Below are 17565 nucleotides of genomic sequence, written 5' to 3' on the forward strand. Positions count from 1 at the left end.
TTGCACGTCTCACTGTAAATGATTAATCAGTGCACATTATGAATGTATTCAGTTTTGTGAATTACTGTGCTTTTTATGCTGATTAGCATAGGTTACAGTAGTAATATCAGATAAGGACAAGCTGAAAAAAAGATAAACAATGCATTACCGTATGTGGAGATACTGTTTAAAAGTGTGTCGCTAGTGTTTCAGAAGAGCTGTAAACCCCTTAAAATCCACTTTTGCAAACACTGCTAAATCCACTGCAGTCTCTCATTCAGATCTGCATTCACGCCCTCTCCATTTCTTCCTTTCACACTCAGAAATGCATTTTAATATGCAAGTGAAATGGTTGTAAATGCTCTTTTATATAGTCTGTAAAGCAAACATCAATCAGTAGTTTGTGGCTCTTTCTCAGAAAGCAAAAGCACATCTCAGAAAACAGCAGCGCTGACGTGTCAAACCAGACTGGATTCAGTCAACGTCAGTGCGAGGTTGTGTCTGTAACCTTGCAACGGCTGTTTATAATCATATTGATGGGTGACTGCTTCCAGACAGTAACAGCAATTCCTCTGGAACACACACACACACACACACACACACAGATGGAGCACTGAGCTTCAGCACGAACCTCACTGATAACATTATGTCTTTTTACCGGATGCACGCTTTGGGATTCGTGAAGGGCAGAAAAAGCAAAACACCCAACTGATGTCAAAACCTGATTTAGATCACATAATCGGCCTGAAAATCACATCCAGTGTCTTTTAAATGCAGCTATGCTCAAGGTCAGAGGTCAGACGGCCATTCACATCACCCCCAGCCAATCAGAGGAGAGACGGAGAACAGCATCACCTGCCATTGATCTTTCCTATTAACCCCACCGGAGCGAAACCTTTCCAAGGTCAACCGGACGGTTTCCAAACATCACAGAACTTGAGAGTAATAAGGAAGTGTTTGAGTAATGTGTCAGAAGAGCCCAGAGCAAGTTCCCATTATCGCTGGCTTTCCATTAACCCCATCAACAGAGAAACACTTCACATGACCAGCCATCACACCTCCAAACGCCACACGTCTGCGTCGTAAAGAGAAAACAGTCAAATCTTTACAAGAATCCAGTTATTTTTCATGATAATTCGATGTTATAAAAGGACTTTGGACTTGCTTGGTTTGCGGATTCTTTGTTTTTTACTGTGCCAATTGAATCCCAGAAAATACTACACAAATTGGCACAGGACATGTTTGTATGATTCACGATTAAACATAATAAATTAAAATGTGAACACTCACTCTTTAGACTCTAAGTAACAGCATCCACATCCAATCAACGTTCAACCTGACAATCAAAACTCATAAAACCAAGCGACACTCAAAGCATCTCCAATATCTTTGATCATAACTTCTCAGGGTCTTTATATGCTGTTAATTTTTAAGCACTTCATTGGCGTCACCTTTGATGGAGCGAGAACATATTAACCCCCATCAGGAGCATCTACAGACGGACCAATGAGCTTCCACCTGTTCAACAGCTATATAAAGTGACATAAACACATCAGTTAGACTCACAGAAGTCTGATTCTCAAGCATCTGAGACAAAGCCCATCAGGAAGCTCAGAAGAGCTCAATCTATTGTGGCCTTTGACTCAATTCACTCCAAAAACCCACTGAAGCCTTCTGATGGAGAATCCCGGGTTCGAGAAACCGAAAGACAACCCTCCACAGTACGAGGAGACGTCTTTCTGTGGAAACGGGTTCAGTAACGGGGAACGGAGAGCCGTGCGGCCGTCTGTGGCCAGTGCTTTTGGACACAACACTCTGGACCGGGTGCCAAACGTTGACTTTTATCGTAACGCGGCGAGCATCAGCGGACACCGAGCCATCAGACCTTCCCTACAGGAGCTGCACGATGTTTTCCAGAAGGTGAGTCACACCCGAAAAGAACAAAACTCAAGAAAACAAAACCCTGAGGAGGAGATCCGATCTTCTCATGCACCACAACATACATCATATTTTAATAACATAAATCAAACACATGATTCACGACTCAGCGTTTAGACCACAGGCAGATGATTTTAGGCTAATTGCTGAAGTGGGTGTCATAACGGTGACCCGGTTGTGACCCGACACACACCAAGATCAATAGCCAAACTAATGAGAAAACCCAAGAGAGAAGCACTCGGTTTAAGAGTAACGATCTTCAGCGGCTAATGCATTGATCCGCTGGCCGTAAACAGAGTAATTAATGCAGACAACTGATTCACAAAGCATGCAATGTCAGAGAAAGTTATTTGCTGAATGTTTCCAATCCATTTGTTCAAATCCTCTATTGCACGAGGAAAACAAAAACTGCCAAGTCAGCTTTTAAATGATCTTTTCTGACCCTTTTGAGTCAAGGTCAGACTGTCCGCGTAAAACCCAACAACACAGAACTCCTTCTGAACTACAGAAATACTGTGCATTTATGCATTTAATTCATGAATATTTCGGTAGCTCCCGCGTAACTCATCCAGACTTTTCAGCAACATCAAAATATACATATTTGCAAAGAAATGTGTGGTCATGATTTACTAAATTGTTCCCTCACAGAAAACTGAATTAGTACAACATGGTTTCGACTTATTAAAAAGAGGAACAAATTAGTAAATTGTGGCTTTGATTAAATACAACGAGGGAATGAATGAACAAGTTCTTAATTTGAGGTAGTTTTACCCTGCATGTCCTGCGCAGGACTGTTCATGAAAGCTGCATGCATAGTTTTGAAAGACTGAGGAAAACGCAGTTTAAGATTGTTATAACTTCTCTGTTTATCATCAGGATGGAGTCCCTGATATTCCCAGTTCGGGTGAGGACGGAGAAGGAGCGGACACCTCGACGCTGGGCGATGTGGAGTCCATCATCCCGCTGGAAGAGAAGGACGCCGGAGGTGTGGTGAAGTTTGGATGGATCAAAGGAGTTCTGGTGAGTTCTCTGACATCAGCACTTCTCTAACACACTTACTAAGCGCTCGACTGCAGTGTGAGCGTGTGCTGTGTTTGCAGGTGAGATGCATGCTGAATATCTGGGGTGTCATGCTGTTCATACGCCTGTCGTGGGTGTTCGGACAAGCCGGAATAGGTGAGATCTTCATAAACCTTCCCTAAACACAGAGCAGGTGCTCATTCAAATTCAGCTCAGCGCAGACAAACACACAAAACAAAGATCCCAAAGGTTTTTTTTGCCAAAGAAAAACAATTTGAGTTCTTTTAGCAACATCTCAGTGTGAAAAAAAAATTCTCTGTGTGAAGAAAATGTTTAGTAATTAGAAGAACCTTTTAAAGTTCCATGGATGTTGAGGGTTCTTCACGGAACCATCAGTGATGTTAAAGAACCTTTATTTTTTAAGAGAGAGGAAGATTTATTATTCATCTGGAGACTCCACCGAGTTCTCTTGAAATTCCTGAAATAGAAATGGACACAAATGACTCTAAAAACAGAAATGTGTAGAGACTCAAGCGACTCTTTTCATACTAGACAAACTTTTAGATTGCTCTTGGAACAATTTGCTGAGAAACGTTGGAGTTTGTACTTCTGATGGCAGAGTGAGTACATTTAAACGTTCTCTAAAACCAATTAAAGGATTACATTAATGGAAAGTGATGTTCTTTCTCAGTATTTTAGTCTTGCTTTCCAATACAAATGTCTAAAGATTCTTAGATTCACGTGTTGCTGGGGTCTGGATCCCAGGAGACACATCTGATCAGGTTTCAGTCTCTGTGTGTTTGGTCAGCGGCTGAAGGTCACTGCTGGTGTTTATGGCGCGTAACTAATGGCACGTCAGAAGTTTGAGCTTCTGAGAAAGTGCTGTTCCAGTCCGACACCTCGAGCTGCAGGCCAAACACATTACAGTTCATCAGAAACTCACGGCCATTACGTATTTTATGAGGTGTGAGAGACTGCAGGCGATGAGCGCTTTTATTCCACGACGATCTCATTACAGCGCTGAACAAACACACTTACTGATGCCTTTCACACTAAGACTAAGTGTGAGTTAGTTTGAATACTAAAATAAAATGAATAATTGAGCCAAAGATTCACGCACCATCTGTGAAACAGAAACAGATTGAAGCTTACGTGATTATTGACTGAAACTGTTCAGGTTCATGTTGAATCATGCAGACTGGGTGATGTGTGTGTTTCAGGTTTGGGGATAGTGGTTGTGTTGTTGAGCACGGTGGTGACCAGCGTCACCTGTCTGTCCATGTCAGCTATATGCACCAACGGAGTGGTACGAGGAGGTAAAGCGCACTTTAAATGAGTACAGCAACTAATCCAGTCTTCATCTGAGCTCATGGAGAGTGTTTGTGTTTCTCTAGGAGGAGCGTATTACCTCATTTCCCGCAGTTTGGGACCTGAATTCGGCGGCTCCATCGGTCTGATCTTTGCGTTCGCCAATGCTGTGGCCGTGGCTATGTATGTCGTGGGGTTCGCAGAGACTGTGGTGGAGCTTCTCAAGGTACAGAGCCAGAAGATGATCAAAGCAGCCTTGAAATCCTGCTGCTTCTAAACATACGTCCATCCGCTCTCTCCAGGAAAACGACGCTCTTATAGTGGATCCGGTGAATGACATCAGGATCATCGGCTGTATAACAGTGGGTCTGCTGATGGGCATCACTGTGGCAGGGATGGAGTGGGAGGCCAAGGTAAGACCAGGAGCATGCTGGGAGTGATTTCCCGGCGTGACCGCTGATTGAGAAGCTTCTCTCTCTTTCTCTTCAGGCTCAGGTCGCTCTCTTGGTGATCCTGCTGGTGGCCATTGGCAATGTATTTGTGGGAACAGTGATTCCCTCCACACAGGACAAGAGCTCCAAAGGCTTCTTTAACTATCATGGTGAGACAGACGAAAAAGCTTCCCAAAGCATCAGGACCATGAATGTCCATGATTCTCAAATTCTACACATTACATAGACTTTACGTTTTCTTTAATTTCACTACCTGCTATTTTTAAACACAAATGGTCCCTTAAAGCTATTTATTGTTCTGTACCCTAATCCAAAGCCAACGTTTTAGAGCTTGACAAGACTTTTAGTATAAACACAGTTATACAAACGTATGTTTGAACCCGTTTTAAGCAACTCTCATCTCCATCTAAAACAGAATCCATCGCGAAGGAAAACTTTCTCCCGGAGTTCCGAGATGGAGAAACGTTCTTCTCTGTCTTTGCCATCTTCTTCCCAGCAGCCACCGGGATTCTGGCTGGAGCCAATATCTCTGGAGATCTCAGAGTAAGAACGAGTGTCTGGCACATTTCTAATCTGAAATGAACATCTTCTCACACTAACACCTTTGTTTTTCCAGGACCCTCAGGCAGCTCTTCCCAAAGGAACACTGCTGGCCATCTTCATTACTGGAATTACGTACCTGGGCATCGCGCTGGTTGTTAGTGAGTCCTCAACACTTGAAATGAATTAGTCTCAGTCTAGATGTCTTACAGAAAGACTGTGCTGATTCTCTGCAGCTGTGACGGTCGTTCGAGACGCGACAGGGAACCGGAACGACACGATTCAACCGGGTTTGAGCTGCAACTTCTCCTCGGCCTGTGATCTGGGCTACGACTTCTCCATCTGCCAAACCACCAAATGCAACTACGGCCTCATGAACAACTTCCAGGTGGGAGTCATGAACATACGTGACCTGACACAGAGAGCATGGCTGAAACTCCTGAAAATAATTGAGTTTAAATGATTCTTTCTTGTGTGTTTGTGAGCAGGTGATGACTCTAGTGTCTGGGTTTGGACCTCTGATCACGGCGGGAACGTTCTCGGCCACGCTCTCCTCAGCTCTCGCGTCTCTAGTGAGCGCGCCCAAAGTCTTCCAGGTCAGAGTTCACATGCACACCATTTTAAACCCAATAAATATCTAATCAACTATGGACATTTATAGTACAGTCGTAAAATACAATAAAAGATGGCAGTGGATTGTAAAGCATCTCTTAAAAGTGAATCCGTCCACAGGCTCTATGCAAGGACAACATCTACAAGGCGCTCAAGTTCTTTGCCAAAGGTTACGGGACAAACAACGAGCCAATCAGAGGATACATCCTGACCTTCTTCATCGCTATAGCGTTCATCCTCATCGGTAAATATAACAGGGATCTACTGATTTCATGAGACAGACATTATCAAGTGACATCGCTTCTCTGTGTCTCAGCTGAGCTCAACACCATCGCTCCCATCATCTCCAACTTCTTCCTGGCCTCATACGCCCTCATCAACTACTCCTGCTTCCATGCATCATACGCCAAATCCCCAGGTTCTGTCTAGAGTTTAACACACACACACACACACACACAAACACAGATAACAGTGTGTTAAAGCACTGGTGTGTATGCAGGTTGGAGGCCGGCGTATAAGTACTATAACATGTGGCTGTCTCTGTTCGGAGCCGTGCTCTGCTGCGCTGTGATGTTCGTCATCAATTGGTGGGCTGCACTACTCACCTACGGCATCGAGTTCTTCCTCTATATTTATGTTACCGTGAAGAAGCCAGGTAAGAATGCAGATACATGCATCGCTCCTGCAACAGATAAAGCAGAGAGCCATATGATTATGAAGACATAAACACAAGCATGATAAAACTTAACTGTCTCCTGTTTCTTTCAGATGTGAACTGGGGCTCGTCCACTCAAGCCGTGACATTCATAAATGCAGTGAACAACGCTCTGATTTTATCTACTGTGGACGAACACATCAAGAACTTCAGGTGCGCTCAGGTCAAAGTAGATGAACCGGTGTTTAATGCAGATTAAATTCTCAGGGTTTCGCTCTTCCTGTTCCGCTGCAGACCCAAGTGTCTCGTGATGACAGGATCGCCCAGAGCCAGACCGGCGCTGCTGGACTTGGCACATTCATTCACTAAGAATTATGGGCTGTGTCTGACTTGTGAGGTGTTTGTGGTGAGCAGAGGTTACAAACAAACAAACACAAACACATTTCTCCACACATCAGGGCTTCCAGCAGGATTCTGGAGGCGGATTACGCCAATCTTAATAGGGTCATACGATGCGATTTCAATTTTTCCTTTCTCTTTGGACTGTTACAAGCTCTGTAAAGTTGCAAAGACTGGATCGGCTTTCACTGTGAACGAAGTCCAGCGCAGGGTCTCCACATGTGGTTGCAACAACCCCTGTCCACTCTTTCATCAAATTCGCCAGGTTCCTCGCTCAAGCCCCCGACCGTTCCTCGCTCTAGCCTCGTTCCTCGCTCTAGCCTCGTTCCTCGCTCAAGCCCTGTTCCTCGCTCAAGCCTCGTTCCTCGCTCTAGCCCCCAGCCGTTTCTCACTCAAGCCCCCGCCGTTCCTCGCTCAAGCCCTGTTCATCGCTCAAGCCCTGTTCCTCCCTCAAGCCCCCAGCCGTTTCTCGCTCAACCCCTCCGCCGTTCCTCGCTCAAGCCCTGTTCCGCGCTCTAGCCTCGTTCCTCGCTCAAGCCCCCGGCCGTTCCTCGCTCTAGCCTCGTTCCTCGCTCAAGCCTCGTTCCTTGCTCAAGCCCCCAGCCATTCCTGGCTCTAGCCCTGTTCCTCGATCATGACCCCGGCCATTCCTCGCTCAATCCCTGTTCCTCGTTCTAGCCTCGTTCCTCGCTCAAGCCCCCGGCCATTCCTCGCTCAATCCCTGTTCCTCGCTCTAGCCTCGTTCCTCGCTCAAGCCCCCGGCCATTCCTCGCTCAATCCCTGTTCCTCGCTCTAGCCCTGTTCCTCGCTCAAGCCCTCGGCCATTCCTCGCTCAATCCCTGTTCCTCGCTCTAGCCTCGTTCCTCGCTCAAGCCCTGTTCCTCGCTCAAGCCCCCGGCAATTCCTCGCTCAATCCCTGTTCCTCGCTCAATCCCTGTTCCTCGCTCAAGCCCTGTTCCTCGCTCTAGCCTCGTTCCTCGCTCAAGCCCTGTTCCTCGCTCAAGCCCTGTTCCTCGCTCTAGCCTCGTTCCTCGCTCAAGCCCTGTTTCTCGTTCTAGCCTCGTTCCTCGCTCAAGCCCTGTTCATCGCTCAAGCCCCGTCCGTTCCTCGCTCAAGCCTCATTCCTCGCTCAAACCCTGTTCATCGCTCAAGCCCCCAGCCGTTTCTCACTCAAGCCCTGTTCCCCCCTCAAGCCCCCAGCCATTCCTCGCTCTAGCCTCGTTCCTTGCTCAAGCCCCCCGCCGTTCCTCGCTCAAGCCCTGTTCGTCGCTCAAGCCCCCAGCTGTTCCTCGCTCAAGCCCTGTTCCTCGCTCAAGCCCCCAGCCATTCCTCGCTCTAGCCTCATTCCTTGCTCAAGCCCTGTTCATCGCTCAAGCCCCCAGCTGTTCCTCGCTCAAGCCTCGTTCCTCGCTCAAGCCCTGTTCATCGCTCAAGCCCCCGGCCATTCCTCGCTCAATCCCTGTTCCTCCCTCTAGCCTCGTTCCTCGCTCAAGCCCTGGTCCTCGCTCTACCCTCGTTCCTCGTTCAAGCCCTGTTCCTCGCTCAAGCCCTGTTCCTCGCTCTATCCTCGTTCCTTGCTCAAGCCCTGTTCCTCGCTCTAGCCTCGTTCCTCGCTCAAGCCCTGTTCCTCGCTCTAGCCTCGTTCCTCTCTCAAGCCCCCAGCCGTTCCTCACTCTAGCCTCGTTCCTCACTCAAGCCCCCAGCCGTTCCTCACTCTAGCCTCGTTCCTCACTCAAGCCCCCAGCCGTTCCTCGCTCTAGTCTCATTCATCGCTCCAGCCCCCCGCTGTTCCTCGCTCTAGCCTCGTTCCTCACTCAAGCCCCCAGCCGTTCCTCGCTCTAGCCTCGTTCCTCACTCAAGCCCCCAGCTGTTCCTCGCTCTAGCCTCGTTCCTCACTCAAGCCCCCCGCCGTTCCTCGCTCTAGCCTCGTTCCTCACTCAAGCCCCCAGCCGTTCCTCGCTCTAGCCTCGTTCCTCACTCAAGCCCCCAGCCGTTCCTCGCTCTAGCCTCGTTCCTCACTCAAGCCCCCAGCCATTCCTCGCTCTAGCCTCGTTCCTCACTCAAGCCCCCAGCCGTTCCTCGTTCTAGTCTCATTCATCGCTCAAGCCCCCCGCCGTTCCTCGCTCTGGCCTCGTTCCTCACTCAAGCCCCCAGCCGTTCCTCGCTCTAGCCTCGTTCCTCACTCAAGCCCCCCGCCGTTCCTCGCTCAAGCCCTGTTCATCGCTCAAGCCCTGTTCATCGCTCAAGCCCCCATCCGTTCCTCGCTCAAGCCTCGTTCCTCGCTCAAGCCCTGTTCATCGCTCAAGCCCCCAGCCATTCCTCGCTCAAGCCTCGTTCCTCGCTCAAGCCCTGTTCATCGCTCAAGCCACCAGCCGTTCCTCCTTGTAAGTAGGTTTACATATGTAAAGGGTTTGCCACTGATGATTCAGTGATTTGTCAGATGGCGTGTGTGTTATAGGGTGCACGTGATAAGAATCTGCAGGACATGAGCGCTGCTGTTCAGCAGATCCAGAAGTGGCTGAACAAACAGAAGTGTAAAGCCTTTTACACACCTGTCACCAGCGAGAACCTGCAGAGAGGAGCAGAAACACTGATGCAGGTCTGTCTCGACACAAACACAGAGACAATATATCATTTTTGTGCTATATATGGTTCTTGAGCAGTAAATCAGCATATAAGAATGATTTCTGAAGATCATGTGACACTGAAGACTGGAGGAATGATGCTGAAAATACAGCTGTGTATCACTGGAATAAATTACACTTTAACAGAGATTCACATAGAAAAAACATACAAATATTTTTTGCTGCATTTTGGAAACATTATATTACATACTGTAGTTGACTTTTTTAAAAAACATTAAAAAATCTCACAGATTAAACATTTTTGAATGGTAAATATTTTTTTTTAAAGAAAATTAAATATTTTTAGAAACATGCACATTGTAAGAATATTTCTACACAACACTTGCAAGTATACATCATCATAATTCTGGTGCACAATTTCATATTTGCTTATTTAAAATAAAATAAAAATCCCTGTATCCGACAAGATGATTTAAATTAATGTATTAAAGGTTACAAACAGTGCTGAAATAGCGCGTGTGTGTGTGTGTGTGTGTGTGTGGGTGTGTGTGTGTGTGTGGGTTCAGGCGTCAGGACTCGGCAGAATGAAGCCGAACACAGTGATGTTAGGATTCAAGCGTGATTGGAGAATTGCCAAAAAACAGGAAGTTCAAAGCTACGTGGGAATTCTGCAGTGAGTCCTCAATCTGTCTGTCTGCACCAGCTGCCCATCTCTCTCTCTCTCACTCTCTCTCTCTTACTCTCTCTCTCTCACTTACTCTCTCTCTCTCTCTCTCACACACACACACACTTGGTTCTGTTCTCCCCCCAGCGACGCATTTGATTTCGAGAACGGGACCGTGATATTAAGAATCAGTCAGGGGATGGACATCTCTCACATCCTCAAAGCAGAAGGTACAACACCACCAAAAAACTCTCAGCATAACATTGTGTCATTCAGCGTGATGCTCAGATAAACACTACACAACAGATGAGTTAAAGGAACAATCACTCCAAAATTAAAATTTGCTGAAAATGTCAAACAAGATCAGGATGAGTGTGTGTCTTCATCAGGTTTGTAGAAATGTAACACTGCATCAGTGTCTCTGCAGTGAATGGGTGCCGTCAGAATGAGAGTCTGATAAAAACATCACAATAATCCACAGCACTCCAGTCCATCAGTGAACATCTGGAGAAGACAAAACCTGAAACACATCCAGCATTAAGATGATTTTAACTCAAACACATAGAGTCTATAATCATAATAACACTTCCTCCAGTGAAAAAGTGTTCTGGTCTGAATCAGGAGAGAAATCTGCACAGATCAAGCAGCGTTTAAACAGATCTAAACTAATATGTTTCTGGATTTTGATGTGAGAGACAACAGCAGATGCACTTTTTCACTGACGGCACCCATTCACTGCAGAGCATCCATTGCTGAGACGCTGATGCAATGTTAAATGATGAATGTGTAATACTGTGTAATACTGTCAGAGGAAATGGAGCGCATGTTAATGGAGCAGCAGGCGCTGGAGATGGAGGAGAATGACTTTCAGCCACAGGGACACAAAGGGTTCTTCAACAGGTCCAAGAAAACCTCCAAAAAAGAGCTGACCAGCAAAGGTACATCCGCTCGTTCTCGTTCTCCCTCTGAAGGTCTTCTCAGCGCTTTCTGCTGATTAAACCTGATTAAATGTGCCTCTTTAAAACCGTCTGTGCTGTTATAATCTAATAGTCTGGTCTCACAGCGGCCTGGACTCCATTAAGGTCTTAATGGACTCAAACGCTGCAGACTGCATTTACGGTTATCTTCATCTTCACCGCCTCTTCTGAAACAGTTTCAGTCCCTCATATCCCAAACACCTCATTAAACACTCATTTATTGGGCTTTTGTGCTGATGTCTGTAATCACTGCGGTCTAATAAAGCACATCTGGTGGCTACAAACTTATTTAGACACTTGAGCCACAATTAAAGATGTATTTGCATTAGACAACAAAGTGTTAAAACAAGTGCCATTTATTTTAAATAGTCCACTGTACTTTATATTTTTAGTGGCACTATTATATTTTTTATTAAGAGTTTGAATTATTTTTTATTTTTATATTTTCTGTTTTCATGCAAGTAATTTTATTTATTATTATGTTTAAGAAAATATAATTTTATTTCCGTTTTAGTCATTTTATTACACCAAGTAAGGATAAACAGGATAAAATCATTTAAAAAGTGGTTCAGAAAAGTGAATTTAGTTTAAATTTAGCATAATCTAAGAGCAGATGCTTCTTGATTTAATATTGCGCATCTTTTGCGATTAAATTCAGAGATTTTTCAGCATGACTTTGGAGTTGAAATGATCTTTGATTCTGGTGCTTCTCAAGCGCTTCAGATCCCAGTCCGAACATCCGCAGACTCACATTAGCTCTGATCTTGAACGTCATCTGTGTGTCCAGAAGAGCTGAGGGCTTTATGCTTTTCTTCCTCAGTGTCTCTGGATGTTCCTCAGACGTCAGATCTGGCGAAGATGAACCAGCGTCTGCTGGAGGCCAGCGGCCAGTTCAAGAAGAAACAGGGTCAAGGGACGATTGACGTCTGGTGGCTGTTTGATGATGGAGGTGAGCACGAATCCTCCTGCAGTCTTCTGCTCCGTCAGGTCTAAAGTGTGCCGTTCATGTTTCTTCCTGATGTTCTGCAGGTCTCACGCTTCTCCTGCCTCATATTCTGACCACACGGAAGAAATGGAGGGAGTGTAAACTCAGGATCTTCATCGCCGGACAGCCTGAACGCATCGAACAGGACAGAGAGGAGTAGGTCAGCACACACACAGAATCAGACACTGATACCTAGCAACAGATGCTGACTTTCTCACCGTAACTGTGTGTCAGGATGCAGGAGCTCCTGAATAAGTTCAGGATCAAATGTGCCGACATCAAAGTTATCACAGACATCAACGTCAAGCCCAGCGCAGAGAGGTGCGAATGAAAAACACACGCAATTAATCCTGTGTCATCCACTGACAGGTGCTCTGAATGCACTCTCTCACTGTGTGTGTGTGTGTGTGTGTGTGTGTGTGTGTGTGTCAGCTGGAAACTCTTCGAGGACATGATCGAGCCGTTCCGGATGCACGAGGGCTCGAAGGAGACATCGCAGACTGAAGCTCTGAGGAAAGAACATCCCTGGAAGATCACTGATGCTGAGCTGGACGCCTTCGAGGAGAAGGTAGATCCCGGAGGACATTACCACTGTCTCCCAGGATGCGTTTATTTGATCAAAATACTAGTGTGTGTGTGTGTGTGTGTGTGTGTGTGTGTGTGTGTGTGTGTGTGTACTGTCCGCAGACGATGCTGCAGGTGCGACTCAATGAGCTTCTTCAGGAGAGCTCCAGAGCAGCCAAACTCATCGTGGTGTAAGTCACATCCTCATCAGCATTATGTGTGTGTGTGTGTGTGTATCAGTGCATGATCATGTGACCGTGTGTGTGTGTGTTACAGGAGCATGCCCATCGCCCGTAAAGGCTCTGTCTCTGATCATCTGTACATGGCCTGGATAGACGCACTCACGAAGAATCTCCCGCCGACCGTCCTGATACGAGGAAACCATCAGAGCGTGCTGACCTTCTACTCCTGAAGAACACACACACACACACTCACACACACTCATGCATACTGGACATAAAGAATGAATCCATCTCTTTCGTGACTTATTATTTGATTAAACATTTTTACATAAAGTAATATTAAAATACATAATAATAAACAAAAGCATGCAACATAATTAGGTATTAATAGCATGCTGTATATGAAGAATGAACCCATGATTTCTATTTATTGTTTAATCAGATTGCCAAAAGAAACATTTCTTACTATCAATGCTGAAAAATGTTTTGCTACTTAATATTTTTGTGAAATCTGTGATACACTACTATTAAAATATATATATATATATATATAATATTAATTAATACTTTTATTCTGCAAGGACGTATTAAATTGATCAAAAGTGACAGTAAAGGCATTCATAATTTTGATTTTGATTTCAAAAATTTTTTTCTGTTCATCAAAAAACACCAAAATATTTTTTTACATAAAATAAAATTAAAATGCAAAATATAAAGCCAATGAATTCAACATTCAACACATTCTAATCATTGAAACATCACCGCTATAATCAAGTGATGTTAGTGACTCTATACTGCCCTCTACTGGACACACACTGGATCTGTGTAAACAGTATAAAAGCACTTTAGTGTCAAATTATTCAGTGTTATCAATTAAAGTATCTTATTTTTGTCAAGTGTTGTCATACTTTTCTTTACTTTTCTTTCTTCGTTTTCTCCCGTGCATTGATTGACACTCTGTCTGCTCACAGTTAATCACTAATCACTCAGTCCTGCAGCGTTATTCACACACATTTTTGTAAAAAAAAAAAATAATAAAATAAAAACACTTCTATTTTTTTTTAACAGTTTTTGCTTGTCAGATAAAAGTGGTTGCAGTTTAAAATGTTGCTGACTCGTTTGTGACTAAATAATATCGCTGATAATAAATAAACGAATGATTCATGAAGCAGCTGTTGCGTATTTTTTTGTTTTCGCGAGACTTGGCAACACTGCAGAGCGCGCTCCATTCGAACGCTCGCGTGACGTCACACATTCATTCAGTCGCTTTGTCGTGACTGTCCTCGCGTGCATTTGATGAACTTCTGCACGTCTTTAATTCATAACATTCTCCGCTAAACATGAATCTCCTTCAGTCTTGTCCTCCAGTGTAAATATCTCAACTTCCTTAAATCAGGACACATTCACTGGAGAGGCCAAATTGAAGAGAAGAAATCAGCTAAAGACAAAAATACTGCTCTGTGTGAAATGACACTGAGTTTTGAGTGATTTCTACAGAAGGTGTAGACTGCATATAGATAATAAAGCAGTAAGTCCAGTGAAACCGTTACTGTCTTAAATCTTGTAAATGAAGTACGTTTTTTAGTGTAATGTGTAAAAGGTGTCTCTTTCATTTTATAATGACATTAAACTGTTTTTTGTGCAAAAATTGCATATAAATGTCAGATTATATTTGCAATCCATTAAACAAGTTTTATCATTAAGTCTCTTTATTATACTGTTGGTATTTAAATATGATTTGTTACAGTATTTGTAATTTTTTCACTTTTTTTTTTGCACATGATCTTTTGTACTTTTGATTTTGGTGTTAATTTTGGAATCATTATGCTCTGTTATCAGCTAACTATGAATTCAATCTAGTGATCTTTTTTTTTTTTATTGGCAGAGGTTTACTGTTTTCTTTTCTTTTTTGAAACCTTGATTGTAGGCCTTTTTTTTTTTTTTGAGTGAACTACCAAAATGATTAATTCAAAAAGCACTTTAATCAGTTTCAAAAAGAAACACACAACTTGTGCTAATTGAAAGAAATCCGGTTGATCACAATATTAATTCCAATATTTTCTGCTAATAGACGGAGCATAATGAGACATTTAGCATTTTAAAACTGGCTTGAAGCGTGGAAGTGAATGTCGCTGAGGAACCGCTGGGGGGCGCTACAGGACTCATTATAAACACACATGCATGCAGTCATGAACTAAAGCAAAGTTTGGACGAAAAAGCTAAAATATGAAGAGTTTTCATTTGATCCTTAATGAAAGTGTCCTACAGTGACATCAGATGGTGATATCTATAGTGGTGTGCTGAATGGACCATATTAAAATACTTTATAAAGATACTGTATCATTGCACCCTCTTGGAATTCTTCTCCAAAAATTAATCTAATATCCGAGGGCCTAAACATGCTTGAAAACTCATGAAACTTTCTTTGCACACGTCTGATATGGGTTTCAGAAGTGGTTCGATAGCGCCATCTATATACGCTTTCAACGAAGTGCACCTCGCGCCATTATTCACATACGTGTACGAAACTCGGTACATAGATGTAGCTCACAAACACCTATGAAAAAGTCTATTGGAGCAAAATCCAAAACCCTTCAGGAAGTCAGTTATTTTTAATTATATCTTCAAATTTGGTCATTTTCAGGCGTTGTATTTTAACTCCTCCCAAAAATGTAATCAGATAAACACCAAATTTCTGTCATCGTCTAAATGATAGTTTAGAGTTTAAGTAAAAGCTCTTTAAGTGTAACTGTACAAACACTTGTGTGTTTCTTCTGTCAGATCTCTCCTGATCATGATCAAGTAAAGGTCAGAATAAGGTCAGTGATATCTCCAGATGAACTCTTCCTGGACTGAAGCAGCTCAGCTTTACTGGATTCTCCATCAATCATGTTTTAGAGTCTCAAATCTGATCCTCAGGATCTTTTGAGGAGCGTTTGTTTCCAGAAGCTTTACTTTCACTGTTCCTCAGCGGAGGAATGATCTTCACAAGCCTCCAGAACATCTCACATCTTCTGAGGAGCCTGGATTTCTCCAGTGTTATATGTGCGGATCATTAACATCTCATTACTGCAGATATAGAGCACAGACTCATATTTGGATCATTTTATATAAGCATCTGCTGTACTGTTATAAACATCTCAGATTCATATCACAAGCGTCAGAACTTCATCATATAAATATCAGCATATTTTTGCTCAGCTTTTAGTTTTTTCCTCTATATTCTCACTATATCAGACTGCATGAGCCACAGAAGCCTGAGCGATCGAACATGATACTCAACATATGCAAACTTTCTTGTAATATATTTCGTCTAAAGGTTCCATTTTTAAAAAGGATTGGATTGTTTAACTACTATTTCATATGTCAGGCTTTACAGGCTTTACTTGTCCATTTCCAATCATGTTTTTTCTGAGTGATTCTGAGACCGGATGGAGTTCACCAGCGCTCGAGTCGCCCGTACAACCAAAAATATGTTTTTATTGTGAATGTACATCATCTAACCCCTGACGAACAGAACGTGGTCGTACAGACGACAGAGGCCACAGGTGTGTGTGTGTGTGTGTGTGTGGCCGTCAGACCTCAGTGCATATGATCGAGTCACAGAAACACAGTTTACAAGTAGTTGGTCATTATAAGAAGCACCATTACAAACCCCTCCGTTCCAGGGGTCTTCTAGTTTACAAATGCATTCGCGAGTAAAAAAAGTGGCACGGTTACAGTATAGACACACTTAAATTACATGGACAGGTTTCTGCAGCTCTTAAAAAGGTCTTCATTTGCTCTTAACACACAGTTTGAGGCCGAACAAGATCTAAAGTTGGAGCAGAAAGTCAAATTTACTGGAAACGTGACCTGAACACATGAAGTCTCGTCTTCTGAGAAACTGAACAAAATTAAGTGCGTTAATGCTTAAACCAAGAATAAAATATCCGTCATTAACTGTTTCCATCCATGCATTTCTATGCTAATTTGGGGATATTGCATAATAAAAGCATGGATGGAAACACAGAGATGCACATCAAATCTTAAAATGTGCATTAAAATCCATTGAGGAGCATCATTTTTTATTCGATAAGAAGACATGCACATAAACTATGATGGAACATGTTTACTGAATGACTAAGTCATGTGACTTCCTCAACGAATCATGTGATTAGATATGATGGGCATTGATCTCAAATGTTTTTAATGTTACATTTATATAATTTATACTTTGTGACAGTTTAACAGAGTTCTCTTTCACACTTAGGATGGGAACCGTGCTTTACTTGCAAATGTTTTATGCAATTTTATAATTTATCCATGAAAGCAGCGCTGTAATATTCATGTCACACTAGTAGATGGCAAGAAACACAGTTTTCACAAATTCATCTTGTTTTTAGTTAACACAGAAGTTTTCAAAAACATCCAATTTGAAACCCATTTTAAGTTTGTTTTCAGGTCTCAAAAATGTTGGTGACTTGTGCATAAATGACCAACATGCATAAGTTTTACATTATTAGTGCAGTTTAAGTGCCCCTTAATTATAAATGTATTTAATTTTGATCAATTTCTCAGAAAACAAGACTTCTTTCAGTGTATGAGAAAATTACTTTTAAAAGTAATGCATCATTGCTCCATTAAATAGTGACTAATTGCATTATTTTTAGTGGAATGTAATGCACTGTGTTACTTTTGTGTCACATGTTGTCACATAAGCTGG

General features: G+C 43.2%; 2 protein-coding genes across 4 annotated transcripts in view; one reads left to right on the forward strand and one right to left on the reverse strand.

Annotated features, from left to right (window-relative positions):
• The first annotated feature begins 1549 nt into the window (after positions 1-1549).
• Positions 1550-17565, forward strand: part of LOC113061355 (solute carrier family 12 member 1-like) — a 19228-nt gene continuing 3212 nt past the window's right edge. Inside the window, exons 1-26 of one of the 3 annotated variants that reach the window (XM_026230396.1) lie at positions 1550-1899; positions 2794-2937; positions 3018-3093; positions 4158-4253; positions 4332-4471; positions 4548-4658; positions 4735-4846; positions 5113-5240; positions 5314-5398; positions 5474-5625; positions 5726-5833; positions 5970-6093; positions 6166-6267; positions 6349-6504; positions 6618-6717; positions 6799-6910; positions 9362-9502; positions 10055-10161; positions 10300-10382; positions 10962-11090; positions 11950-12078; positions 12159-12270; positions 12349-12435; positions 12547-12682; positions 12802-12869; positions 12955-13119. In XM_026230396.1, the coding sequence (XP_026086181.1) occupies positions 1657-1899; positions 2794-2937; positions 3018-3093; positions 4158-4253; positions 4332-4471; positions 4548-4658; positions 4735-4846; positions 5113-5240; positions 5314-5398; positions 5474-5625; positions 5726-5833; positions 5970-6093; positions 6166-6267; positions 6349-6504; positions 6618-6717; positions 6799-6910; positions 9362-9502; positions 10055-10161; positions 10300-10382; positions 10962-11090; positions 11950-12078; positions 12159-12270; positions 12349-12435; positions 12547-12682; positions 12802-12869; positions 12955-13090 (3117 nt within the window). In that variant the 5' untranslated portion in view covers positions 1550-1656 and the 3' untranslated portion in view covers positions 13091-13119. Of the gene's footprint in view, positions 1900-2793; positions 2938-3017; positions 3094-4157; positions 4254-4331; positions 4472-4547; positions 4659-4734; positions 4847-5112; positions 5241-5313; positions 5399-5473; positions 5626-5725; positions 5834-5969; positions 6094-6165; positions 6268-6348; positions 6505-6617; positions 6718-6798; positions 6911-9361; positions 9503-10054; positions 10162-10299; positions 10383-10961; positions 11091-11949; positions 12079-12158; positions 12275-12348; positions 12436-12546; positions 12683-12801; positions 12870-12954; positions 13120-17565 lie in introns of those variants that run through there. The other 2 variants (XM_026230397.1, XM_026230398.1) reach the window with 2 other exon arrangements.
• The window catches only part of LOC113061354 (fibrillin-1-like), a 55978-nt gene continuing 54363 nt past the window's right edge, over positions 15951-17565 (reverse strand). Inside the window, exon 66 of the mRNA XM_026230395.1 lies at positions 15951-17565. This exon is cut by the window's right edge and continues 759 nt beyond it. The gene's annotated coding sequence lies outside the window, so the exon portion shown is untranslated.

Source organism: Carassius auratus, chromosome 43, assembly GCF_003368295.1.
Source record: "Carassius auratus strain Wakin chromosome 43, ASM336829v1, whole genome shotgun sequence".
Lineage (NCBI taxonomy): Eukaryota > Metazoa > Chordata > Actinopteri > Cypriniformes > Cyprinidae > Carassius > Carassius auratus.